A 26,125-nucleotide genomic window follows, 5' to 3' on the forward strand; every position below is an offset into this window, starting at 1 on the left:
ATGTAATCAGAAGACATAAAAACATGATTACCCGGAGTTTTGGTAATGTGTTCCCTCTTTGTTTGTTGCTACGCATAGCCAGAGACTGGGTTTTAAAATGGCAATTTCAATGTTGGGCCACGATTTAGTTTTATTACTCTAGATGTTATTAAATGTCATTGCATTGACGGAAATCTTGCTACTCCTTTGTTAAGTGTGTTAAGATACAAGTAGAAGTATCAAGGTAGCGGTTGAGTACAAAAGAGAAACCCAATAAGATAGTAAATAGAAAGGACATTATAGAAAGAAGGAAAAGAAGATGAATATGCCAGCATTAGATGCTGTTACGATAGTTATTAAGGAATGTGTGAGTTTATCTACGGCGATGAGGAAGTACTCTAAGCTGGCGACGCAGTCTGGCGTTGTTGCGCTGTTGGGGGGTAATGGGGAGATGTTCAATGATGAGTTGGGACATAGGAAACTGTCTTCCAGTAGGCAGAACGATCCCTACCTTTCTGGGTTTGTGCAATTGAGGCTTATGTTGAACAAGCTGAACAATTTAGATGAAGTTGATTCGCTGACAATTTTTCAACCGTTTTTGATCATACTCACGGCTAGTTCGGTATCTGGATACATTACCTCTATGGCACTTGATTCATTACAGAAATTCTTCACTTTAAAGATAATCAACGAGAGATCAAAGAATTATAGGGTGGCCATCAGGGAGCTTGTAGATGCGTTGACGCATTGCAAGTTTGAGAGTTCGTCGCAGATATCTGACGACGCAGTGTTGATGAAGGTATTGTTTTTGACTAATTGCATTATCGACTCGCATCACGGTGACTGCATCACTGATTCGTTGATGTATGAGGTGTTCCAGACCATCTTGGCGCTAGCGTGTAACAATCGTAGAAACGAAGTCCTGAGGAAAGCTGCAGAATCGAACATCATTGCCATAACGGTAAAAGTGTTCTCTAAAGTAAGAAACATACAACAACCGGAAATCGGCGGTAAATATGTGAATGATGAGAGCTATACCAAAAATATACTAAACGGCGAGGCTTTCGGAGCTAATATACCACTTAGTGATGATGCTTCAATGATGTCAAGTGCGGAATCTGTCGCCGTTGATAATATCGATTCAAAACTTGATCAAGCCTACACTACAGATAGGAAAGAAGGTGTTGTCGTTGACGAACAAGACGCGGCAACCTCGAATACTGGAGACTCCAACAATAATGTTACTGTAGGCGAACAAAGAAACACAGATCATGATGATAATGTAGAAAATGAGTCAATCGATACTACCGAAGGAGATGAACCGGCATTAGAAAATAATAAGGATGCCGCTGATATAAGTAAAAAAGAGAAGATTGAAGAAACTTCATACGGTCTACCCGTTGCAGGACAGTATCTAAATTTGTTACTATCTCTAATTCTACCTGAGCAAAAAGTAAGACACACTACCACTACTAGGATCCTAGCTCTTAAATTAATTAATGTTGCTGTCGAGATTGTAGGAGACAAATTAACCATTCATCCAAGACTTTTTGCTCTGGTATCTGATCCAATATTCAAATCTGTTTTGTTTATCATTCAAGGTACAGATAAGTTATCCTTACTTCAGGCAGCTTTACAACTGTTTACTACATTTGTAGTCATACTTGGCCATAAATTACAACCGCAGATAGAAATGACTTTAAAGAGGATTTTTGCGATGTTATCTGATGAAGAATCTCTTAATAACAAGAATCCATCTAAAAACACTCCAAAACTAGATAAATCTAGATCACCACCAATTAGAGAACTGCTTGTGGAACAAATTTCGATATTATGGTCAAGGTCACCATTATACTTCACATCCATCTTTATAGACTTCGATTGTGAATTGGATAGATCTGATCTTGCGATTAAATTCCTTACCGTGCTAACAAAATTATCTTTACCAGAAAGTGCAATTAGTACAACTCCATCTGTACCTCCTATCTGTTTAGAAGGGTTGATATCGTTTGTAGATGACTTATACGAGCAAATAAAATCTCTTGATAGAGACAAGTTCCTGGAAGAGAGTAAAAATGTCCCAAAGTTATTACAGCAGAGAGAATTGAAGACCGAATTCATTAGGTGCGCCGAAGCTTTTAACAAAAAGCCAAAGAATGGTATTCCATTACTAGTGGAGAAGGGCTTTATCAAGTCTGAAAATGATAGAGACATTGCTGAATTTTTATTTGAAAATAACTCACGCTTTAATAAGAAGACTATTGGTTTGTACTTATGTGATCCAAAAAAGACTGAATTATTACAAGAATTTATTGATTTCTTTGATTTTAAGGGACTCAGAGTAGATGAAGCTATCCGAATTCTTCTAACTAAATTTAGATTGCCTGGTGAGTCGCAACAAATTGAAAGAATCGTTGAAGCTTTCTCAAAGAAGTATGTTTCTGACCAAAATTATAATACAGCTTTGTTAGATACAGAAGATGAGAAAGAATTACTTGAATCTATTCAACCAGATTCTGATTCAGTTTTCATTTTGAGTTACTCCATAATTATGTTAAATACAGATCTTCATAATCCACAGGTGAAGGAACATATGTCTTTTGAAGATTATTCAGGTAATTTAAAAGGTTGTTACAATTCTAACGATTTCCCATTTTGGTACCTGGATAGAATATATTGCTCTATTAGAGACAAAGAAATTGTCATGCCCGAGGAACATCATGGAAATGAAAGGTGGTTTGAAGATGCATGGAATAATCTGATCTCATCTGCCACAGTCGTCACTGAAGCTGAAGAAAACTCTAGTTCTGTAATTGATAAACTAACATTGATGGAACTAGAAAAATTCAACAAAGCTATTTACACTGAAATGGGCCAACAGATCATCGAGACCTTCTTCAGAATATTTGAAATTGCTACAGACGATCATATTGCAACCAAGATGTTAGGAAGCGTTGAGAAATTAGCTTATATATCCCTGTTTTTTGAGATGAAAGATACATTCAACGATATAGTTCACCAAATTGCACAAAAGACCAGTCTGATGGAACTCGATGAAAAATTCAAGAAAGAAGATACTATGCCTTTGATTGAGATCAATATTGAAGGAGAAAAACTAAGCACCATTCCTGTCAGTTCCGCTAGTATTAGATTGGGTAGTTCATTGAAGGCTCAATTAGCAACTGTTTCATTTTTTAGAATTATTCAGAAAAAAAAGGAAGCCAGTCTTTTAGATAACCAAATATGGTCTGATATCGTTGAAATATTAACAACTCTCTATGAAAATCTATTAATTCCTGCTGATATATTCCCTGATCTTCAAAAAAGACTTGTTTTGAGTAATCTTCCAAAAAGGGCTCCTGACGTTTCTATAAACAAAACTAGCGAAACTCGTGGTTTCCTATCCACCTTTGCATCATATTTAAAAGGTGATGAAGAACCAACAGAGGATGAAGTTGAGGCAGCTAATGTCGCCCAAAATTGCATAAAATCATGTAACATACCTTCCTCTCTCTTCGGAAATGAAGCTAACATTACGCCAGAGCTAATTAAAAAACTCTTAGAATCTGTTCCAACAACCAAAACTCAAGAGAATTCCTCTTATTTTGAATCTGAAATTTTGTTTTTCTCTGAGTTGGTTGTTGGCTTATTTTTGTTCTGCAAGGATCAAAAAACAGGCCATTTTGTAATTGAGAAGTTGTTTGAATTTGGAGGAATAAAAGACTTAAGCAAGAGATGTTCCAGAAGATTAATGACTTATAAAACTTTAATGCTATCAATTCTCGAAGTAGAACCAGACTTCCTCTTGAGAATAATCCAGGATGATTTCTTAGCAAAGCCTGAAATATTTGGCGAGAAGTATTTCAACTCCAAACACGGTTCAGCGCTTCTAAAGAATGTTCTCGTACTCTCAGAAATCGAGCACTATAGGAAATTCATTTGCAACGAAGAAACATTCTGGACTTTCCTAAGAAAGATATGTGTTGTTAAAGAACATGTTCAGGAAATATATCTATACACTGAGAACCTACTGAAGAACAATAGGGATGTAATTACCGAGAAGAATTTTACTTGGGTTCTTGGTTTGTTAGACGAGATATCATCTTTCGGTTCTCTTGCCAGTAAGTGGGAGAGCGAGTATAGCACACTGGTAGCATCTGGCCATAAGGTTGAGAAAGACAACCCATTCCAGGATCTGGTCGAAGTTTCTCTAAAGTCAATCAATTTAACTGCCCATCTCCTTGACAAGTCACAATTCCCAGATATTTATTCTACAAACATCGTCATGGCCATCGTCCAGGCTTTGGCTCACCAATGTACCAACCCTTGCGAACAATTGAGGTCATACGCCATTAGTTCTTTGCAGGATTCATTGACAGACCGCGTCACAATTCCATCCCAAGAGATACAATCCTTGGAACAACTTTTCGAGGACGGTTTGATCCCTATCCTAATGGCCGATGAACAAACAAATGTAGAAGAGATCAAAGCTGTTTTCCCTATGATCTCAAAACTATATATCCACTACTTGAAGCAGGGAATTACTACTAACGAGACGTATTTGAGAGTTCTGAACATTTTCAACAGATACGTCGAAAACTCAGAAGTAGAAAACCAGCTGCAACAACTCATAATAGAAAAGAAAGAAGTTGAGGCTGGTAATGCATGAAATCAAATCAAATATATACTTACACCTAAAAGCATAGACATTTTCTTATTTAAAATAAATACTACATTTTTTATTTCCGATATATTAATACCGGTTTTTAGCTATAATATCGGTGATCTCCGAGAATTTAGGCTCATCAAAAATTTCACAGCTATTAATTTTTTTTTCCAAAAAAAATCCAATTTCGATAGTCATCGCAATATAAAAGATTGCTGATATCCTAAAAGTTGTTATACATAACTGTTTAGACTTGATTATAACTCAATTGCTTAACTAAACAGAACAGAACGACCAAGAAATAAAAAAAATGTCTGAATTAACATATTTACAAAGAGCAGAGGCGCACCCAAGCCCTGTAGCTTCCAAGCTGTTAAGACTCATGCATGAGAAGAAGACTAACTTATGTGCTTCTTTGGATGTTACCACTACTGCGGAGTTATTGAAGTTAGTTGAGACTTTGGGTCCTTACATTTGTCTACTGAAGACTCATGTTGACATTCTATCTGATTTCTCCTTTGAGGGTACCGTTAAGCCATTGAAGGAACTTGCTGCTAAGCACAACTTCATGATCTTTGAAGACAGAAAATTCGCTGACATTGGTAATACTGTCAAGCTACAATACACCTCTGGTGTTTACAAGATCGCTGAATGGGCTGACATTACCAATGCTCACGGTGTTACAGGCCAAGGTATTATCACTGGTTTAAAGCAAGGTGCCGAAGAGACCACTAAGGAGCCAAGAGGTCTACTAATGCTGGCAGAATTGTCTTCTAAGGGCTCTTTAGCCCATGGCGAATACACCAAGGGTACTGTGGATATTGCAAAGACCGACAAGGATTTTGTTATTGGTTTCATTGCTCAAAGAGAAATGGGAGGCCGTGATGAAGGTTTCGATTGGTTGATCATGACTCCAGGTGTCGGTCTAGACGACAAGGGTGATGCACTTGGCCAGCAATACAGAACTGTGAACGAAGTATTCTCTACTGGTACTGACATAATCATCGTCGGCAGAGGTTTATTCGCCAAGGGAAGAGACCCAAAGGTCGAAGGTGAACGTTACAGAAAGGCCGGCTGGGATGCCTATTTGCAAAGAACAGGCAAAACTGCCTAATATTTCCCACAAATGATTAATATAACACAAACAATATATATAAATAGCATGTTAAGAATTAGATATTCAAGTATTAACGTATCGAAGATATTAGAAAAACCAACTAAACGGATCCATAGTACATAATTTGATGATGGAAGCTAGTTCACAGGTTAGACTAGGTGAAGAGTTTACTGAAGAAACTTCAACAAATAGTAAGCTCGCGTGGCGTAATGGCAACGCGTCTGACTTCTAATCAGAAGATTATGGGTTCGACCCCCATCGTGAGTGCTATTATTTTTTGACTATTAATAGTAATATCTTTTTGAGTGCTACAATAACTATTTAGTACAATAAACTGTTTTCTCATCATTTATAAGTATTCAATTATCTTAAATGTTCTGTTATTATTCAGTTCCTTTTAATATTTACAGGTATATAATATTATGGAATATAGGATTTTGCCATTTCTTGGGTACTTACAAAATGAACGAAAGGGTCTTTTATATATAAAAAATTGCAGTATAGTAATCAGAGAAATGCTTTTTCGTAGTGATGTTAATCATTTTTTGCTTAGTGTCTTAGATTTACTTCTTGGAGGAATAAAGTCCGAGGCCAGCGACTCCAGCTGCAAATCCAGAGCACTTTTCTTAACTCTAGTTCTCTCCTTTTTCATACTGCCTTTCTTCTGAGCATCTCTTATGGTTTGCAAGTAAGGGGAGTTCTCTAGTGCAAGGTAACCGCGTTTCTCTGGCTTGCTGTAGAAGTCGATATCCTTACGTTTAACGGGTCTTGCGGGCAAGGGCAGCCTTCCGCGCTTCCTAATGAACCATTGGGGCACTAAATGCGCACGTAGTCCAAGCCTACTGAAGTAACGAGCGACAAAACTGCCGCCAGCGCCCTCAATGGCGCGAATAGCCTTCTGTGAGGCCCGTGAAGCCTCAACCTTGAATGGAACGTTGTACTTGAACTGCCCGCGTGCCAGAACCTTGACACCGTCACGGATTGGGCCCGTAACCAACCCTGTATCCTTCATACACTTTATATCCAGCACCTCCCCAGGCTGTAAAGGCAAACGCCCTTTATCGTAGAACTCCTGCACCCGAGCCAGGTTCAACACCTTCAAAGGCCGCGCATGTACATTAGTAAACCCAATCTTCGGGAACAACTTGTATATAGGCGTCTGCCCACCTTCAAACCACGACTTGACCTTACCACGAGCCTTCTGACCCTTCTGACCACGTCCAGATGTCTTACCTTTACCACTGGATGGACCCCTACCGAGCCTCTTAAACCCCTGCGTAGCACCGTCAGCTGGCCTCAACCGAGCCAATATCCCTGCAAACCTCTTAGCACTAACCAATCCCAGCATCCTAACTATCTCTAATGCCCTTGATGGCCTTTTCAATACCCATTTAAACCTCTTCTTAAAATAAATTACAGGTTTTTAAAACTGGGCTCTCTCTAAATTTTTTTTTTAAAGCTTTACGCTTATAACGCAAATTTTTTTTTGTTAAAGGCCTAACAACCTAATATAAACAGAACTAATTACGAGAGAACCACTAAAGCAGCACTTTGTTTAGCAGATGGTGATGGTATTGGAGGACTATGTCGGAGACAGGTGGCCTATGTGCACGCCGGGCGAGATGGAGTTGCTGGAGAAGTATCTGGAGCGCACAGTGATACGACAGATGGCGCATCGAGTACGAGCAGATGGGGAACAAGTAGTTACAGATCTAGGCCGTGTGTTTGAAGTGTTGCAAGGAGAGAGAGAGACGCCGGAGACGCAAGTGGAGACAACTGCGTACTATGTTTTGGCGATGCGCGATGAGAGTGTTGCGATGAGGCAGTTGAAGTTACTATGTGCGGTGAAACGGGTGCCGCTAGTGCCCATGAACAGACGGATCAATGGTCTAGTGGCGCAGTACGCCACTAGCGGCTACCATGGCGCTATGTTATTGCTCAGGGAGGTGGTAGAGCAGGATTCGGGCCTGCTTGCCCTGCTGGACTCGGTGGAACAGCCCCCAGCACCCTGGCTCGAGGATCTACAGTACAAGCCAGCGAACATTAAGGTATAACAATAGTTAAGAAGCTTCAGATAGATAATAATTGGTGGGGTTTTTGCTAAGTCTCAATATCACATGATCAGAGAATATTCTAGCAACGAAAATTTTTCTTTTCTTTTTTTTTTTAGTGAGTGGGATGAAAAATTTCGAAGATTAGTTGAACTTAGAAGTGGTTAATTTCGAACCTTTGTTTAACTTAGTCTCAATGTCACCTTGGAATTGGTTAGAACCCGCATACATAAGAAATATTAGGAAAAGAATACAAGATGGTTGTTTTGAACCCTAACAACTGGCACTGGATTGATAAGAACACATTGCCATGGTCCAAGGACTACTTCAATGAGAGGTTTGGGGCTATGGCAGTTGATCTTGGTGAGGACCGTGTTGTGACTACTCGTTCTGTGGTGGTTAACGGGGACTCGAATGTTAGTCAAAGGAAGGGGAAGCCTATCTGCTATTTTGACCTGCATATCACGATGGAAGTTTACGTTGGTGATGAGAATGTTGCCTCTGTTGATATTCCGGAGTTTATGCATGACGACATGGACTTTGAGGTCAGGTTGAACTGTACGGATGGTGGAGTACGTGGGGAACTGAACAATGAGTTTGTTCCACAGTTGTACAAACTGATGGAACAATACCAAAAGGATTTGTTGGCTGAACATTCCAAGGATCTGCAGATGGGTGCCTGAAAACATAGCTGAATAAGCAACAAAACAACCTATAAAAATAAAAAAATAAAATTAAATACTGGAGAAACTGGTATGGTGGAGGACTGTCTCGTAGTTTATACAGTGCGTAAAGCTATTTTCTGAGTTCCTTTGACTCTTTTTCTTTCTAGTTCTTTTTTTTTTTTAAAACATATAATGAACTTATTATAGATTTTGTATACAACAATATATTTTTACCTATTTATAAAATAATTCCTCATTATGATATTTTTTTCAGTATACGTATGGGATAATTTTGTAAGGTACTTGTTTCTCGTATTCGACCCAGCTCTCGCCGTACTTCTCACGACACTTTTCCTCATCTCTTGTCTGTCTGTGGAGTAACAAAGCAGCAAAGTAGATAGGATAGTAGTATGTCAATGGAGTTTGGAACCAGGTTGGTAGACACCAACTCCAGGAGATCAACCAATCACCGAAGTAGTTGATGTGCTGGGACTTGGCCCACCATCCATCAGCCAGCAGTTTGGTGCCTCTCTTGGTCTGGATACTCTTCATGTGAGGCAACTTACCTTGTCTAAAGTCAGATTTCTGCTTGTTGGCACTACGGAAGATATAGAACCCTAGGGCCATCAATGATAGGATACAGGCGAGACGAGCGTTACCTAATTCAACAGGAGACACAGACAAGTATCTAGCTTGTAGTGAGTAGGTGAATGGGACCAATGTCAAGTCACCAAAGGCTAACATGAACCCGAACCCATCAGTGGCTATGTCCATCATAGTTAAGAGACCTTCTTCATTTAGAACACCGTCGAAGATGTAGAAGCCTTGCATCAAGTTAACTAGCACTAGAGCATCGTTGAGCTTACCAGTCTTCAAGTATTGGTGGTGCAAACAAGACAGGTTAATCATCAACCACAATAACATACCAGGTCTCAACTCGCTGTACAATTTTAAATCCAAGGGACCAAGACGAGGGTTCAGCTCACGGCCGATGAACCAATCATAGATCACGTTTCCGGAGTTTCCGCCCAGCGCAAGGACCTTCTCATTCGTACCAACACCATTAGGCCTGTTGAACAACAAAGGAACAAAACTGACAACATAACAGTACGTCGATAGAGCAAAGGAGAATAGAATGGTGATTACACATATGTCCACGTGATTTTCGTACAAAAATTGTAGTTCAGGCATCTGTCCATCGGTTAGCTTCCAACGCATGGCAATGACCAAGACGAACACAGTCGAGAGAGCGACACCGTTGATCTTGTACTTCAGCTTCGTCTTGTCCCGCAGCTCAACACCTTCCATTACTTTACCTGGCAACACAGTGTCCACAATAGCCAGCACTCCGTACCAAGTCAAATAGTAAACCCACAGGTCTCTGCGGTCAACCAAGTAGTACTCCCACGAATGCAACCCATTGAACACTTCCTGCAGCTCAAAATTAGAGAAAAACCCCTTGATATAGTAGTCTGGCCTGATCAATTGATTCAGGAAAACAGTGAATACCGGCAAACCGAGCGAGATGACCAGCGCACCAGGCCACCCATTGAACTCATAGTGAGTAGTCTTGGGATTCAATTTACTCATCCTTCGTTCTCTTAGTTTATATAGTCAGCCACTAAATAGTTAAAAATAGAGAAGGGAGCCCACTCTTCAAAGCTCCTAGTGATGCCATATTTATACCCTTTGAAGTCCACACAGTGAAAAAAAAAATTTACACGGGCTTAAAGGTAAAAGAGCTAAACGAGGAGGTGCTTAAAGTGTATTAAAAGGGCCAATAGACAAATCTCCCAGCAGGATCGAGGCTTTTTATAGTATTTATATAGTTTAGACGGGCAGATGATGGAGCTGAAGCGGTTACAGAGGCAGCTGATTGAGGCTGTAGACGAGGGACGGTACGAGGAGGCGCTTAGTGAAGGGGTTAGCGAATACAGGGGTTTGCTGGCGGAGTTCGAAGTTGAGATCAACAGTGAGTGTAGTGATGGGTCATTAGTGTGGGTCAGTAGCGGGGATGCTAACGTACATGACAGTGTGACGGTGCGTGGGCTGGTGAGGCCGGAGTTAGTTGCTGAGTTTGTGGCTGCGTCGGACTGGCTGTATGAGTTCAGAAGGGATACCGTTGGCAAGGTGTTGTCTAGACACGCCAGGCGTGCTGTAGTGGAGGATGAGTTGCGGGATCAGGAGATAGAGAGACACATAGGGGCGCCTACGTTGCCTACGGAGCAGGCATCTAGCCTAGGTGACGAACGCGACGCAGGGCTTGCAGGGAAGGACAAGCTTCTGAATAAGACTAAGAGACTAACACAAGGGTTATCAAGAGGTACACAGTTGTTACAATCGGGTATTCTACAAAGTGATCTGAATCTAGACGAGCTGAAGCAGCAGACTAGGTCATTACAACAGGTGGACGATAAATACGAGCAGTTCGAGAGTATTTTCACGCGGACGAACCAGCTAGTGAAGACTTTGGAGAAGGCCTCCAACCAGGAGAAAAGAGACGTATACCTCTCGCTCGGGTTCCTCTGCTTTGCCATCGGGTGGGTGATCTGGCGCCGAATCCTCATCATCCCTTGCAAACTGGCCCTCTGGGTCCTCTTCCGTTTTTTCAAGACTATACTAATGACTGTGGGTTTCGTGTCTAGACAACTACCTTCATCAAACACTACAGCTATAGCATCTGTAAACACCATCGCGACCGCCATAGCAAACAACAGTTTCACAGAGTCTGTCGGCATCGCCGTCAGCGAAGCTGTAGATAGAATCGCAGCCATGGACGACGAGCTATGAATCATTAATCAAAGACAAATCAACCATCAAATAAATAGCTTGTTAACTAAATAGTAAGGTTTGTGTTTTCTTTGGAACCGAAAAAACATATTTCCATCAATTCAAAAAGGGCATCGCATCGCCATATTTTCTTTTTTAATTATTGAATCCAGCCGCTCTACGGCTGTTTCTACGGGACCGTTAAAATTTTCCAAAATATTTTTGCGATGAGCTTACTGAAAAATTTTTTGTATGGCAAAACGGAAATTCTGGGCTCGAGACTAACTTATTAAAGACTTAATATTAAGACGTATTCTCTTTTACCTGTGAGGTTTTTATCTTATATACCAACTAGTTCAAGCAACAAGGTTAGCTATTAGCATATTTCGAATCAAACAGTAAAAAGAGATGGCACCAGTGAGTAAAAAGAGAACGCATTCTAAGAATGAGGTGAAAAGTAACAAGAAGCCTCGTATTTCTATTGATTCATCTGAGGATGATATGGATTTGAGTTTGTCTTCATCTAGTGAAGTAGAGGAGGAAGACAATGAGGAGGAGGAAGAAGAAGATGAGCTTGATATTTCTTCTGCCGAGGAAGATGTTGAAGTTGCTGAAGGTGATGAGGAAGAAGTGAAAGATGGAGCAGAAGGCGAGGAGAAGGACTCAAACCACCATGCTGAGCAGAGACAGTTGTTGAAGGAGAGAAAGCTGAAGAGAAAGGCTGGTTCTGAGATTGTTCACATCAAGTCTCTATGGGAGAAGTTGCGTGTTAAGACTCCACCTCCACCAAAGCAAGTGCGTGATAAGCTATGTGACGAAATCTGGGATCTATCGAAGGACTGTATCAGTGATCTTGTCATGAAACATGATGCATCTCGTATTGTGCAAACTCTGGTCAAGTATTCTTCTAAGGAACGTCGTGAAGAGATTGTTAACCAGTTGAAAGGTAAGATGTATGTGTTGGCTACTTCTGCCTATGGTAAGTACTTAATGGTCAAGCTTCTCCATTACGGTTCCAAGAACTCCAGACAAGTAATTATCGATGAGTTGCACGGTACTCTAAGAAAATTGATGAGACACAGAGAAGGTGCTTATGTAGTTGAAGATTTGTTTGTACTGTACGCTACCAACGAACAAAGACAACAAATGATCAGAGAATTTTGGGGTTCAGAGTACGCTGTCTTCAGAGAGACTCATAAGAATTTGACTTTGGAAGATGTCTGCAATTCCAGTGTGGAAAAGAGAAATATCATCGCAAGAAACTTGATCGGTACAATCACCGCCACTGTCGAAAAGGGTTCCACTGGTTTCCAAATTCTTCATGCTGCTATGAAGGAATACGTCAAAATTGCTAACGACAAGGAGATAAGTGAAATGATTGAACTTGTACATGAGCAATTTGCCGAATTGGTCCATACTCCTGAAGGTAGTTTTGTTGCCTGCAATTTAATCGCTAGGGCTAATCCAAAGGAGAGAAAGTTGATCTTAAGAGCACTAAAGGGCCACGCTGAGAATTTAATTAAGAACGAGTACGGTAATATTATCATGATCACCGCTATGCAGTCCGTTGATGATACTGTTTTAATGTTTAAGACGTTTAGTCCAGCTGTAAAGGATCACTTCAAGGAGTTCATTATTGACAAATACGGTAGAAGACCTTGGTTATACCTCTTGAAGGGTCTAGATGGTAAATATTTTGCTCCAAATGTAAAATCTGAATTGGAAAGATACGAAAAGATGTCCTCTGAGACCTCTAAGAAACCACAAGTACAGAGAAGACACGAGTTGCTAAATAAGTTCGGCCCTATGTACCTAAGCTGTATCAACAAGAACTGTGCAGAAATTCTAGAGGAAAACCTTGGTGCCCAGTTCATCTCAGAAGTAATTACTAGCGATGAATTGTACGAGCAACTGAGTGAGGATGAAACTAAGGTGTTCAAAAACATCTTGGAAGAGATCAAAGTAATGTTCAAGGGTGACATTACCGAGGAATCTCATCCTATCCATAAACCATTTTCCACCAGACTTCTAAAAGCAATGATCCAGGGCGGTAGATGGAACAACAAGGAAAAGAAGATCGAACCATTAACCAAGGTACAAGGTCTAGGAATAGATTTCGCCTGCGACTTCTACGAGTCCATCATCGACTCTACAAACCTACTAGAATGGATCAACAACAAGGACAGCTCCTTCACTATAGTGGCATTACACGAGACCCTCCAGGGCAAGGAAGAAGGTGAGCAATTCTTGGAAGACCTAAAGAACGTCAAGAAACAAATCGACACCTCCGATGAAACCAACAAGGGTGCCCAACTACTAGTGAAACTGTTGAAATGAAAGGTTAAACAAATATGAATATATAGAATATTTAAATAATTTTAAAATCATTTTTTTGTACATTAATTAGAATTCCATTTATTTTCCCCACAGCACCTAAAATTATTGCCTTAATAAAGGCTTTCCTGTTAACGACGCGAATGCGTTATCAGAAACAGACATTTCAATTGAGGACCTATAGCAAGAAGCACTCAGAATTATTTGACAAACACAGTATCTGATCATTAATTTGCTATGGCAGTGAAGACTATATACTTGGCGAGACATGGTTACAGGGCCAATTGGATTTTAGGAGCCGAAGTGCCGGCTCCTCCTACTGGGATCAATGGAGATGTGCAGTTGGCTAAACATGGGATAAAACAGGCCCATGAGCTTGGTAGGTATATGCTAGCACTGGATGAACAGCCAGAGCTGATATTCTCGTCGCCATTTTTCAGATGTTTAGAGACCTCGGAGCCCATTGCAGATTTTCTGGAGGTACCCGTCTATATTGAGCGTGGGTTTGGTGAATGGTACAGGCCTGACAGACCAGTAATCCCAGTTCCTGCTGATAACGAGACCCTTGAGAAGTTTTTCCATGATAAAATACGACTAGAGTGGGAGTCTTGTGCTATTCCGAGTGAAAAGGGTGAAACTGAGGAGGAGTTATTCAAAAGATGTCAAGATGTGCTGGATAAATTTATTAGGAAAATTGAGGAGGATTTCCCTAATGTGGAGACAGTGATGATAATAACGCATGGCGCTACTAAAATTGCTCTTGGGCTGAGTCTGCTTGGAAGGCCCACAACCAGGTGCACCGTGGGGGAAGGTAGCAAGGAGTACCTGAGATGCGGCAGTTGTTCTTTAGATAAGTTCCAGGTACAACCAGAGCTGAAAGAGGATGCTAATGCTAATGATGAGGATGATGACGAATTGGTGACTACTCCACCACTGGAGAGGAAATGGCTTTGCACCATGAACGGTAATACCGAGTTTCTGTCTCGTGGGGAGGAAATGAACTGGGGGTTTCATTTGAATGTAGAGGCAGGTTCTGACGCTGATATCAAGAGTCGTATCCATACTGGTCCAGCCGACCAAGAAACCGTGTACGTCAGTATTGACATACCCAGTGGAAGTTACAAGGAAAGATTCCAGTTAAAGAGCAATTCGTTGATGCAATTCTCTGGGTTGAACAAAGATGAACCTTTGGTGGTAGTTGACAACCAACTATACCTGGGTAGCTGGCAGAAATTAGTGGGCACTGAACTAGCTTTCCCTTCAGCCGCTACTCTAAAGAAGAAGAACCACCTCAACCCAGACGAAGATGACGCAGCACCAGACATGTCACAACTGGAACTAGAAGACCAGCTAAGCGACGAATTTGATGAGATAAAACAAGAAGATGAGTCAACAGAACCTTTAGATAGTGATGAAGAGGAAGAACAAGAACTAGAGAGAATCAAGAAGAAGAAGAAAAAGGCAAGGAAGAGACAAGGGACAAGCCAAAAGGTGTATAGGATAACTGACAGACTACTCCTACAGAACGTAGAACTAATGTAACAATATTATATAGCTAATATTGATTAATAAAAAAACACTAAAAACAAGGATGAATTGATAAGGTTATGACACATTTAATTTTTCAAGGTACCATATTAAAGGCCCTGAAAAAAAAAAAAAAGCAATGCGATGAGCTAGATTAATGCCATATGGTTTATATATATAACGAACTTAGATCTTAGTTTTGTTTATAATAAGTTCTATAATGTACCTTGGAATAGATAGAAAATAGAGCAGCACAATGACGAGCACAAACATGCTAGGTGACCTTACTACGAGGTGTGAGTTCGTATTGGCGAGTTCGTCGCCTAGAAGATACGAAATTATCCATGATGTCTTGGGTGTTGATCCATTGCGAATCATGAAACCCAGCTTTGAAGAGGACCTGGATAAGTCCCTCTACCTACACAGACCACTAGACTACGTAGCTGATACGTGTAGAGGAAAAGCTGAGAGCATATGCTCAGAATTGGCTGATTCTGGAGCGTCTCCCGCCAGACCACAGGTGATTATCTGCTCTGATACTATCGTAGTTGATGGTGAAGATAGAATTTATGAGAAACCTCAGTCTCACAAACAATTGATCGATAATCTGCATTATTTCTGTTACGAAACTTCAGAACCCGTTAGAGTGGCCACGGCTGTCACCATCATCGTTTTCAAGAGCCCAAAAGAGTACAAAATGTCCCACTTACTAGATGTTACGAATCTGCACTTCGATAACAGGCTCCCAAAACAGTTTATAGAACGGTACTCACTCTTCCCTGGTGCCATGAAGGCCGCAGGTGGCATCACAATCCAAACAGCTTGTGGTGCCATGGTCTCCAGAATTGACGGTGATTACTACACAATTCTGGGCCTACCTCTAAATAAACTAGTAGTAGCACTAGCTAATCTAGACATCTAGGCTGTTGTTTATTGTTGCGTACTTAATAAAATATATAGTTATATATATTCCATATATATCAATGTTTGTTTTAATACCGTGGGAAGAAACAAAACCAAAGACCAACGAAGAGAAAAGCCAACCAAATTTATATCAAGACAAGCTTGAAGGTATTGCTTACAGAGTGGAGCAGTTCTGTTAGAAGGCTTACAACTGTGGGAAGGTGTAAAGGAAAATGAACTTCAGTAGTATCTTTAAGTCTATTACCAATTTCCAGTTTCCGTATACTATTGATGAAGGAAATGTTGTGCTAGAGACGCCGCTGTGGCAGGTGTTTGACGGTACTAGGAAGGCAGACTCGCTTCCTGTCACCATTTTTAAGGCTCAGGTTCGTGGAGATACTAGCTCACTTATTGCAAATGCCATACATAAGGCCAAAATTCTGAGGATACCTGGGTTGTGTAACGTGCTCGAGACGTTTGATTCTGATCCGCAATCGACTTTCATCATAACTGAACGTGTCACTCCGTTTAATTGGGCTAAGATAGGGGATTACTCGAAGAATAAAGATGCTATCTACCTATGGGTTTCTCAATTGGTTACTACTCTGAAGTATATGAAGTCCTTTGTGCTTGGTGCTTTGAACAAAGAGTCGTTATTTTTCAATTCCAAGGGTGAGCTGGTTGTATTTGGATTGGAGCTATGTTCTAATATTGATGATAGTTATCATTTTAGCTCTATGATGAAACCCTACTACTCTATTTGCAGACTGACACCACCAGCATCAGAAGATCCTACAATTGTGGACTCATTGTTGCTTGGGAACCTGTTGAAGAATGATTTACTTAAGAGGACTGGTATTCCTAGAGACTGGAACCCATTGATATCTTCATTATGTTCAGGAAAGTATAAGATAGCGCAATTTGCAGACAAGATGGAGAATACGGATACCTGGCAAACGAACCCTATGATCGATCTATATACGGAACTGAAGGAATTACATATTAAGGATATGCAAGGAAAAATAGTGGTCCTTAATAACTTAGAAGGGTTGTTCTTTGAAGATAAGACAATGTTTAATAACATGGGCCCGGGCTTCATTGAAAACTTGATCCTACCTGAGATCACGGAATTGATCCAGATGTTGATCAAGAATGGTGGAAACGGTATATCCAGTGGCCATAGCAAGATTGTGTCATTTCTGTCTATACTACTTGAGTTAACCGTGGAATACAAATGCTATAGGGACTCGTTTAAGGACACTGTGGCTCTATGTTTCAAATTACCAGATAGACAAGTGCGTTTCCTGCTTCTCATGTTTCTACCGCATCTAATTGAACCATTTGGCACCGCAGATGTGTGCAATAGGATATATCCTCAATTTACGCAGGGCCTCTCGGATTCTGAGCCGAAACTAAGACTGGAGACCTTAAAGAAAGTGCCCTGTATTGTTCCTTGTCTCAATGAGAGACAACTGAACAATGAGTTATTGCGGTATCTGGCTAAGACACAAGTTGACTCGGATATTGAGATTAGAACCTGGACAGTGTTCATTATCACGCGAATCTCGAACGAGCTGTCAAGTTCCATGGGTAACCGTGCCAGTATCCTGGCCACCGCTTTCACTAAATCGCTGAAGGACCCTGATATCAAACCACGTTTGGCTGCATTACATGGCCTCACGGAGACAATAGACCTATTTGACGCCGAGACCATTGCCACCAAGGTCTTGAGTGTGATCGCTCCCTCGTTCATGGACCGTGACAAGCTAGTCCGTGATAAAGCACGGGAATTATTCAAGAGATACATCAGCAAGTTAGAGGACGAGGCCAGTGTGCTAGACGGAGATGCGGACGAGGACTCGTCCGCACCCCAGATAGATTTTCAGGCGTACGAATGTGACAACGACTCTGAGTTGTTGTCCCAGTTCCTGGAGAACTTGAAGCTGGGCTCATCGTCCTCTTCCTCGTTACACCTGATGAAGGCCCGCAGCAACAACAACTCAAACATCAGCATCCCAGAAGACCTCCCAAAGACAGAAAGAGCAGAGCGTAATGTAGAAAGGAAGGAGCGCAATGTAGAGAGGAAGGAGCGTAATGTAGAGAGGAAGGAGCGTAATGTAGAGAGGAAAGTAGAGCGCCATAATGTAGAAAGGAAAGTAGAAAGGAGGGTAGAGAGACCAGCCGAGCGAAGAGTAGAGCGGAAAGTAATAAGAAAGCAGGAGAAGAAGGTGGAAGTACCATGGGAGGAACCCGAGGTAGACGAGTGGGACGAGTGGTAGTAATAATAACTATTTATAAATATTATAGCAAAAATTAATAGTATAACATATATTTAAATATAGTAAATACACGTGATTTACGTATATAGTTATATTAGAGTATTGTTTACTAACCGCAGCTGCCTTAGAAACCCCCGTACAGAGAAACAAAATAGGGATTTCAAATAAAAAAACAATTGCTTAGAAACACCCGCAGAAACACGCATTTTTCTTAAATATATATTTTTTGGCGTAAGCCGCAAGAAAAAAAAATTTTTTTCTTTCAAATTAAAACCAAAAAAAAAATTTCTTTTGATTTATAAAAAGGGCGAAATTCATGGATGGGGGGAATAACAAAAAACTTCCTTTCTTTTTTGATCTGTAGGGGTTTGGTATATTAGATAAAGTGATTTCGATATAATCAGTACATAAGAATATGGATAAGGAGAAGGATAAAGGGGAGAAGAAGGAGCGCGACTCTATGTCGTATTTCAATTTCAACCAGCCGAGGTACTCGACGGATAATGTGTTGAATCCGTTTTTCATGGATAAGAGCAGGATGTCGCAGGATATAGGGCAGATCGGGCGTGGGTTTTCTATAGTGAACAACTTGTGGCCTCCTGAGGATGGCAGGCGAAGTATTGATATGAGTATGGAGCAGTCGCCTGTTCCGCAAGGAGCAGCGCCGGGTTCAGGACCAGGATCAGGCTCGGGACAAGCACCGGGATCAGGATCAGGATCAGGACAAGCACAAGCACAAGCACAAGCACAAGCACAAGCACAAGCACAAGCACAAGCACAAGCACAAGGGCTTAGATCAGGGCCTAAGTTTAAGATTCCGTTTTCTGTGCCCCAAGGTCCTGGACAAGCAGTAGGGCAGACTCAAGGACAAGGACAAGGACAGACGACACAGGCGGCAGCACAGGGACAAGGACAAGGACAAGGACAAGGACAACCACTAGGTCAAGCACAAGCACAAGTACCGGGGCCACCTATGATTGGTTCTAAGAGGAATTCGATATACTATCCTGAGTCTGAGCAAGATATGATGCCGCCAGGCGGGGAGATGGCTAATCCACAGTTTCAGTTCCAAGTTGGGTATGGGAGACGTGATTCTATATTACAGTCTATGAAGCCGCCTTCGTTAGTACCATATGCAGGTGCTGTGCCGCCTTCAGCTCAAGCAAACGATATGATATCTAATAATAATACTAATAACAATAACAATAACAATAACAATAACAACAATAATAATCTTAATACGAATAACACGAATAATAATGACATGAATAATAATGCTAATGGTAACAACGGTGTTAATAATTCTAGTGGTAACAATAATAATGGTAATACTAATACGGGTGCAGATCAAGCTGATAATGATAAGAGTAATGATAACTTTATGGATAACTTACCTCCAGGGGCAAGGACTAGTATCGGTAACTTCAAGGAGCCATTTCGGAAACAGAGCACCACTGAGTACGACATGTTTTTGAACAACCAGCACTATAGAAACCCATATTCTATGGATCAACAACAGGCCTCTAGACAAAACTCCATCAAATTCAACCCAGAAGACCTGGATTTCCAGTACAAGAGAAGGAATTCTTCCGTACGTAACATGCTTTACGGGCCCATGCAGTTCCAAACAGCTGTGGATAACAGTTTACAAAACATTAACAATAACGCAAACATCGGTAGGCTGTCGACTTTTGGGGAGATGGCACCAGCCGTATATAAGAATACGGGTACTGCAGTAAACCAAGCTATAGGACCAAATGGTGAAGTCATGGTACAGGATCCTAATGACCTTCATAACAGCATCAATAACAAGAGACCATTAGCTGAGACTGATAATGGATACAAGGGTAAAAAGAAAAAGCCACGGGCACCAAGGAAAAAGAAGGCTTCGAAGTCAGGCTCCACTGACACTGGCGCGACAGGCAATAACCAAAACGTAAGCTCACCCAAATCGAGTAATCTACCAGATGAACTACCTCCCGAGACTAACCAGAAGGAAAAATTAGGTTCTACTAATGTTGATCAGTTGGTTCTGATGATCCAAGCTAGAAAGAAGGGTGTTACTGAAAAGGTACCCACCACCGAAGATGGTAAATTAGTTATTAGCAATGATTCTGAGATTATCCCTTCGAGTATTGATTTATTCGGAGGCGTTGAGAAGCCTAAATCTGCGGCTGTCTCCAAACAGTTTGAATGTCAATATTGTCATAGATGCTTTGCTCAAGTCACACATCTGGATGTCCATATTCGTTCGCATTTGGGGAAGAAACCTTACCAATGTGAGTACTGTGGCAAACGGTTTACCCAAGGTGGTAACTTGAAGACACACGAAAGGCTGCACACAGGTGAAAAGCCTTACGAGTGCGACGTTTGTAAGAAAAGTTTCTCCAGAAAGGGTAATCTTGCGGCACACAAGATGACACACCAGAAGATCAGACCTTACTTATGTAAACTTGATAACTGTAACAAAGCCTTTTCACAGTTAGGTAACATGAAGTCGCATCAGAATAAATTCCACTTAGAGACATTGAAAGTGCTAACGCAGAAATTAGCTACAATGAATCCAAATGAACCTATTCCACAGGAGGAAAGAGATCTACTAGAATATTTTGCCTCTATATACAAGAACTCCAATAAAGGTATTAAAGGTAGAGGTAAAGGAAGCACAAAAGTGGCATTATCTCCTGATGCTGTATCAAGGGCTTCCTCTTCGCCGAATGATAGGAGAGGAAGCTCTAGAAAGAAGTCTAGTAGAAATAATAGCCAAGAACAAGAAATAGCTAATATTCCTAGTACGATAGACTCTTTGATGACGAATGAACAAATCCAAGCTGTACCAGGAGACATGGCCAACCAAAACAAATCTCCAAATCCTAGCTATAGTTACGCTAACTTCCAAGGCCAGCCACCGGGATCACTGGATGAATACACTGCAAATTCAACGTATGGTCACCCTGAAGATCCAAGTAATAATGTAGGTTTAAACAAGGATGATAATAATATTCAAAATACGGATAATAAACAGAACACATCCAACAACTTGATGATGCCATTGACTAATGTATCAGGGTTCTCGTTCTCCTTTGACCATAATCCAGATGGTTTGAACAATAACAACCAGGTCAATGACCAATCAAGACCACAGGCCACTATGAATCAACAACCTGTCAATCAGCAAGAGCCTATAAAGTTTAAAAACGTAAGCTATAAGAGCTAGTTCTAGTATATCTTTATGATTGCTTTTAAAAAAAAATGTAACTATTAATAAAAAAAAACGATTTTTTTTTCTTTCTTTTCTGCTATTATTTCAGTTTTTTGTTTAAGAATAAAAAAAAAAAGAGAGAAAGGGCTTGGTTGGATGGGGATGAACTAAAAAAAAAATAATTTTCTTTTTTAAATAACATAAAATTAAATTTCTTGAAATAACAGAACTAAAACCCTTAAAAAAAACCTTAATTATATTTTAACATTTTTACATATTCTCACTAATAAAAAAACAAATCCAAGACCCTTCAAAAAAAAAAAAATACAACAATAATAATAATAATTGTAATACTAGCAATGTTACTGTCTCTAGTAACAGTAAAAAATATTTAATAAAATATCTATAATTTATCAGTTTAATAAACTTTCTCACTTATAACTAAATCATATGGAGTTGTACATAGTGACGCGAAATAGTCAGTAAAATTGGGTGTGGGGGAGCCCATTTTGAGTAATTCGTAAACAGACGCGAAAGTAGCACATATAACGACGGATCATCCCTACAAGGAGCTTAAAATGAGAGAGGGATGGGGTGTGAGAAGTCTATATTATGAGATATATAACTATTAGAGAGGGAGTGGGAGGGAGTAAAGATAAAGGTCAATCGCTACGTGTTGGACGTAATCTATAAAGAAGAAAGGAAAATAAATGAGGCCGTCAAGGATATTGGCAGCTGGTCTGTCTGAGGCGATATTCTGTAGCAAGAAGGTCTTCGAGAGGACATTACAGCAGGGTGTTGGGACTGTATTCGGATATTACTATAACATACAGGTTGGTAAGCTTGGTAACACAGAATCTCTCAAGTATAATAACACTTTTCGGAGGTTTGTACGCCATGAATGGGAAAATATGTCAATAACGAAGCGGCGCCTGTACTCAGCGATGTTCTTTCAATATAATGGGCTGAGACCTGATCATATGGGTAGTTATGAGTTGGCAAAGTGTCTGGGTGTTGAAACTCCAGCGGCAAGTGAGTATCTGCTGTTCAGGAATCGGTTCAAGGCGAAATTTGATCTATTATGGGAGAAGGACCCCAATGTGGATTTATCCCAAGTTTTTGATAGTAACTTACTCCAGGCTAAAAATCTCCGAGTTAGGTTGAAATCCAGTAGGAGGTCTTGGAGAAATGCTAAGATTCTAGAAGGTAAGACAAACCCCAATTACCTCCAACGGTTTAAAGAGATGTGTAAAGAATGTCGAAGAATATGGCGCACTGAGGTTACAGATAATGAGAAACAATTAGTTAGGGCACAATGGGAACAGGACCAGGCTAAGTTCAAGAGTGCCATACAGGAAGAAATTACATCAATAATGACAAATATGGAAAGGTTTCAAAGCAAACCTATAATGAACGGATCGTCGAAGGATCGACTTATGTCTTCAATAATAATTAAGGACGAGTAAATTAAATATATATTCTTACTAAAACACAAAATAAATACACAAGTATTTAGAAGTACAAATAATTATACAATAAGTTGTTTTTTTTTTTTTTAATACTTATTTACCATTCACCTGTACATGGAAGCTAATTCCCTTTGGGAATGGGCTTCTAGGCCGATCATCCGGTCTTTCTATATATGATGCTATACATACGACTTCCTCTCTTGGGAACCCTAGAGACGATAATACGCCTTTTATTAAACCCACTGGGATCTCGAGGAATGGTTCTACGCTTTTGAGTTCTTTATCTTGATCAGAATCAAGTGCAAACGGCTGTATTGGCAAATAATCATAATCGAGCAAGTAGAAAGTGCCTCTATGGTTCGTTTTCAAGTTATCAATTGGTTTATTGTAAACCAGCTTCCATACATCTCGACATACAAACTTCATCACTGATAGTAAATCCATATCTTTGAAAGAGAGATTGGGGTTATTAGTAAACACTAACAGCTCACATATCTTAGACCCGATCTGGAACCCGATATTCTGTAACCTCTCCGACACATGATTAGACATATATTCATCCTCAAGCTCCGAAATTTGCTTTATTAGTCTGTGTGAAGGCTCTCCCTTCTTATACTTGGGAATATTTACATCAAGTATAGCCTTTGTGTCCAGCTCCGCTGTCAGTTTACGCACTTCTTCATCGGTTTCTTGCCCGTCATTATCTTCGTCTACAATCGATTGCGGTCCGCGGTTCCCTTGATCTTTAATCGCTATTTCATGTAGCTCATTCTCTACCGCCATGGACATCGGTACCAGCTCATTCAAGAGCAAACTGAACGCAAGCTGGTTCACCTTCGGCAACGAATTCTGGAATATCTGATGCTGCTGTTGAGCTCGCTGTTGCTCAGTCATTGGCTCCGGTCTCTCCATATTCTGATGTCCTTTGTTAATGCTGTTGTATTATTAGATGCGCTATCTAGTTCTTCCCAACCTTGGATTGCTATATATATTCAACTTCAATAAAAATTTTTCTTTCATTGCATTGTATGTGGATTTTGTCGTTTGCCTTATATAAAAAGGGATTTTCTATCTTTAAAGGCGAAATACGTCAACTTAAGCCTAAAAAGGGCTTTGATATTGGTTTATTATCGAGACTGTAAAGCAAATCACTTAGCTTTTAAGAGCAGAAAAGCAACCAGCGATGAGTCTTTCTATAGGTAATGAGATTAAAGACGGGTTTAAGGAGGCCCATGGGTGGGTACAGCATAATCTGAAGTGGTTGAAGGATATAGAGCAGTTTTACCGTGAGAGGTCTAAGTTGGAGCGAGAGTACAGTGAGAAGTTATCGAAGCTATGTGGTGAGTATATGAATAAGAAGAGTTCTGTCTCAGTGACGTTGTCTGTTGGTGAGAAGCCGGCAGTTACGCCTGGGTCCTTAGAAGCTGCGAGTGTGGTAGCGTGGAATGAAGTATTGGCACAGACTGAGAACATCTCTAAGGACCACAATGCGCTGTCTAGGGAGCTGGACAACGAGGTAGGGGCCCAATTGGCTGGTTTGTACTCAAAACTGGACATGACGCTCGGGAAAATCCAGGGTTTTAACAACGAAATGGTTGATAAGAAGGATGGGATATTTAATGAGATGGAGCGTGCAAAGAAGAACTACGACGAGGCCTGTGTCACGATGGAGAATGCCAGAAACAAACATACGAAAAATCCAAGTGAGAAGAACAAGCGTAAAGTCGCAGAGAAGGAGACAGTAATGAATAATGCCAAGAACGAGTATCTGATCAAGATCAATCAAGCCAATAGGACTAAGGATAAATACTATTTCCAGGATATACCAGAGAGTATGGATCTATTGCAGGACCTCAACGAATCAAAAGTTTTATTCTTGAACGATATATGGAAGCGGGCTATAACTCTTGAGAGAGCATTCACTACGAGAGTTGGGCAGAGACTTGATTCATCTGAGACAGTTGTATTGCAGAATAAGCCCTCGTTGAGTACTGCTATGTATATCAAGCATAACGTTAGACAGTGGCGTGAACCACCTGACTTTCAGTTCAAACCTTCTCCTGTATGGCATGACGATGAGAAATTCACAGTGCCTTCACAACAGGAAGCGAATACTTTAAGAGTACTGCTGGCCAAGTCTGAATCCGAGTATCACAAATTGACCGATATTACTCAGACAGAACTTTCACAGTTGTCCAGTCTAAACAAGAAAAAACAAGAGATGAAGTCTAACGAGGATAATATCAAGGTTAATGAATTCTACGATGTTCTGAAGAGTTACCTTGCATTAGTCTCACCATTCACCTCGCATGAGACATTGAAACTACAAGCGGAGGTTCAGATTGAAAGTATACAGAATAATGTTCCAGCAGAATATGATCTATCCACCTCAAATATTGAAGTTTCTAGTACCAGGAAGAAAGGAATATTTAGTAAATTGAAGGAGAATTTACTAAACCCCGAACCAAGAGGAACTGGAAATCACTCTCAACATTCACACCAATCTGGAAGAATATCTATATTCAGTGGTATGAACGGGGGTGGTAGGCAGCGTAGTGGGACGTCCGCTTCAGCTGTCTCCACGGCATCTAGTCAACCTTCTACTATGGCCTCTCCAACGCGACCTGGAGCAAGTTCAGCTGCTACCGGGTCAGGAAATGGAAATAAGGTGCTATACTCTTACGCAAAACAAGACGATGATGAACTATCTGTGAATGTTGGGGATTCCATAACGCTAGTAGCTGCAGACGACGGTTCTGGCTGGACTAACGTTAAGAATAACACTACCGGTGAATCTGGTCTGGTCCCAACATCATATGTTGAGATACAAGAGGCTCATTCCTCTAGAGGGCCACCACCTGCTGCTCCTCCTTCGAGAAGAACAACATTACCCGTTAGAACAATAACAGCACAATACGCATACGAAGCCCAAGGAGATGATGAATTGTCATTAGATGTCGGTGACGTTGTCACGGTTCTAAAGGGTGACGACGGAAGTGGGTGGACATATGGTGAAGTGGATGGCGAAAAAGGCCTTGTACCCACCAGCTATTGTCAATGATTTAAGATAAAACCATAATAAAATGGAGAAAGAACGTAAGACAGATTTTTGTAGATATATAACTTACATGTGTAGACTGTAACTGTCAATAATGAGCTATAGT

The 26,125-nt window shown here is 40.6% G+C and overlaps 15 protein-coding genes across 15 annotated transcripts; 12 read left to right on the forward strand and 3 right to left on the reverse strand.

Annotated features, from left to right (window-relative positions):
* Positions 1-298: 298 nt before the first annotated feature.
* Positions 299-4,648, forward strand: GEA2 (Arf family guanine nucleotide exchange factor GEA2; the record flags this gene model as incomplete). The annotated part of the gene is made up of 1 exon (XM_071052512.1): positions 299-4,648. One exon carries the CDS (start codon positions 299-301, stop codon positions 4,646-4,648), a length of 4,350 nt encoding a protein of 1,449 aa, XP_070906359.1.
* Positions 4,649-4,955: 307 nt separating this feature from the next.
* On the forward strand, positions 4,956-5,759 carry URA3 (orotidine-5'-phosphate decarboxylase; the record flags this gene model as incomplete). Its single annotated transcript, XM_071052513.1, has 1 exon — positions 4,956-5,759. The coding sequence occupies one exon, from the start codon at positions 4,956-4,958 to the stop codon at positions 5,757-5,759; it is 804 nt and encodes a 267-aa protein (XP_070906360.1).
* A 541-nt stretch (positions 5,760-6,300) lies between these two features.
* On the reverse strand, positions 6,301-7,110 carry MRPL10 (mitochondrial 54S ribosomal protein uL15m; the record flags this gene model as incomplete). Its single annotated transcript, XM_071052514.1, has 1 exon — positions 6,301-7,110. The coding sequence occupies one exon, from the start codon at positions 7,108-7,110 to the stop codon at positions 6,301-6,303; it is 810 nt and encodes a 269-aa protein (XP_070906361.1).
* Positions 7,111-7,324: 214 nt separating this feature from the next.
* Positions 7,325-7,816, forward strand: RNJ42_02350 (uncharacterized protein; the record flags this gene model as incomplete). The annotated part of the gene is made up of 1 exon (XM_071052515.1): positions 7,325-7,816. One exon carries the CDS (start codon positions 7,325-7,327, stop codon positions 7,814-7,816), a length of 492 nt encoding a protein of 163 aa, XP_070906362.1.
* Positions 7,817-8,070: 254 nt separating this feature from the next.
* HCH1 (Hch1p) lies at positions 8,071-8,496 on the forward strand (the record flags this gene model as incomplete). The annotated part of the gene is made up of 1 exon (XM_071052516.1): positions 8,071-8,496. One exon carries the CDS (start codon positions 8,071-8,073, stop codon positions 8,494-8,496), a length of 426 nt encoding a protein of 141 aa, XP_070906363.1.
* Positions 8,497-8,748: 252 nt separating this feature from the next.
* On the reverse strand, positions 8,749-10,068 carry ERG24 (delta(14)-sterol reductase; the record flags this gene model as incomplete). The annotated part of the gene is made up of 1 exon (XM_071052517.1): positions 8,749-10,068. One exon carries the CDS (start codon positions 10,066-10,068, stop codon positions 8,749-8,751), a length of 1,320 nt encoding a protein of 439 aa, XP_070906364.1.
* A 255-nt stretch (positions 10,069-10,323) lies between these two features.
* Positions 10,324-11,268, forward strand: SEC20 (Sec20p; the record flags this gene model as incomplete). Its single annotated transcript, XM_071052518.1, has 1 exon — positions 10,324-11,268. The coding sequence occupies one exon, from the start codon at positions 10,324-10,326 to the stop codon at positions 11,266-11,268; it is 945 nt and encodes a 314-aa protein (XP_070906365.1).
* A 387-nt stretch (positions 11,269-11,655) lies between these two features.
* PUF6 (Puf6p) lies at positions 11,656-13,584 on the forward strand (the record flags this gene model as incomplete). The annotated part of the gene is made up of 1 exon (XM_071052519.1): positions 11,656-13,584. One exon carries the CDS (start codon positions 11,656-11,658, stop codon positions 13,582-13,584), a length of 1,929 nt encoding a protein of 642 aa, XP_070906366.1.
* Positions 13,585-13,818: 234 nt separating this feature from the next.
* Positions 13,819-15,123, forward strand: TFC7 (transcription factor TFIIIC subunit TFC7; the record flags this gene model as incomplete). Its single annotated transcript, XM_071052520.1, has 1 exon — positions 13,819-15,123. One exon carries the CDS (start codon positions 13,819-13,821, stop codon positions 15,121-15,123), a length of 1,305 nt encoding a protein of 434 aa, XP_070906367.1.
* Positions 15,124-15,364: 241 nt separating this feature from the next.
* Positions 15,365-16,030, forward strand: RNJ42_02356 (nucleotide diphosphatase; the record flags this gene model as incomplete). Its single annotated transcript, XM_071052521.1, has 1 exon — positions 15,365-16,030. The coding sequence occupies one exon, from the start codon at positions 15,365-15,367 to the stop codon at positions 16,028-16,030; it is 666 nt and encodes a 221-aa protein (XP_070906368.1).
* A 214-nt stretch (positions 16,031-16,244) lies between these two features.
* CEX1 (COPI-interacting protein CEX1) lies at positions 16,245-18,290 on the forward strand (the record flags this gene model as incomplete). The annotated part of the gene is made up of 1 exon (XM_071052522.1): positions 16,245-18,290. One exon carries the CDS (start codon positions 16,245-16,247, stop codon positions 18,288-18,290), a length of 2,046 nt encoding a protein of 681 aa, XP_070906369.1.
* A 415-nt stretch (positions 18,291-18,705) lies between these two features.
* AZF1 (Azf1p) lies at positions 18,706-21,507 on the forward strand (the record flags this gene model as incomplete). The annotated part of the gene is made up of 1 exon (XM_071052523.1): positions 18,706-21,507. The coding sequence occupies one exon, from the start codon at positions 18,706-18,708 to the stop codon at positions 21,505-21,507; it is 2,802 nt and encodes a 933-aa protein (XP_070906370.1).
* A 695-nt stretch (positions 21,508-22,202) lies between these two features.
* Positions 22,203-22,958, forward strand: CIM1 (mitochondrial HMG-box protein CIM1; the record flags this gene model as incomplete). Its single annotated transcript, XM_071052524.1, has 1 exon — positions 22,203-22,958. One exon carries the CDS (start codon positions 22,203-22,205, stop codon positions 22,956-22,958), a length of 756 nt encoding a protein of 251 aa, XP_070906371.1.
* A 96-nt stretch (positions 22,959-23,054) lies between these two features.
* On the reverse strand, positions 23,055-23,873 carry TRS33 (Trs33p; the record flags this gene model as incomplete). The annotated part of the gene is made up of 1 exon (XM_071052525.1): positions 23,055-23,873. One exon carries the CDS (start codon positions 23,871-23,873, stop codon positions 23,055-23,057), a length of 819 nt encoding a protein of 272 aa, XP_070906372.1.
* A 271-nt stretch (positions 23,874-24,144) lies between these two features.
* BZZ1 (Bzz1p) lies at positions 24,145-26,022 on the forward strand (the record flags this gene model as incomplete). Its single annotated transcript, XM_071052526.1, has 1 exon — positions 24,145-26,022. One exon carries the CDS (start codon positions 24,145-24,147, stop codon positions 26,020-26,022), a length of 1,878 nt encoding a protein of 625 aa, XP_070906373.1.
* Positions 26,023-26,125: the final 103 nt, after the last annotated feature.

Source organism: Nakaseomyces bracarensis (genome assembly GCF_045282275.1).
Source record: "Nakaseomyces bracarensis strain CBM3 chromosome Unknown Scaff9_0, whole genome shotgun sequence".
NCBI classification, from domain to species: Eukaryota; Fungi; Ascomycota; class Saccharomycetes; order Saccharomycetales; family Saccharomycetaceae; genus Nakaseomyces; species Nakaseomyces bracarensis.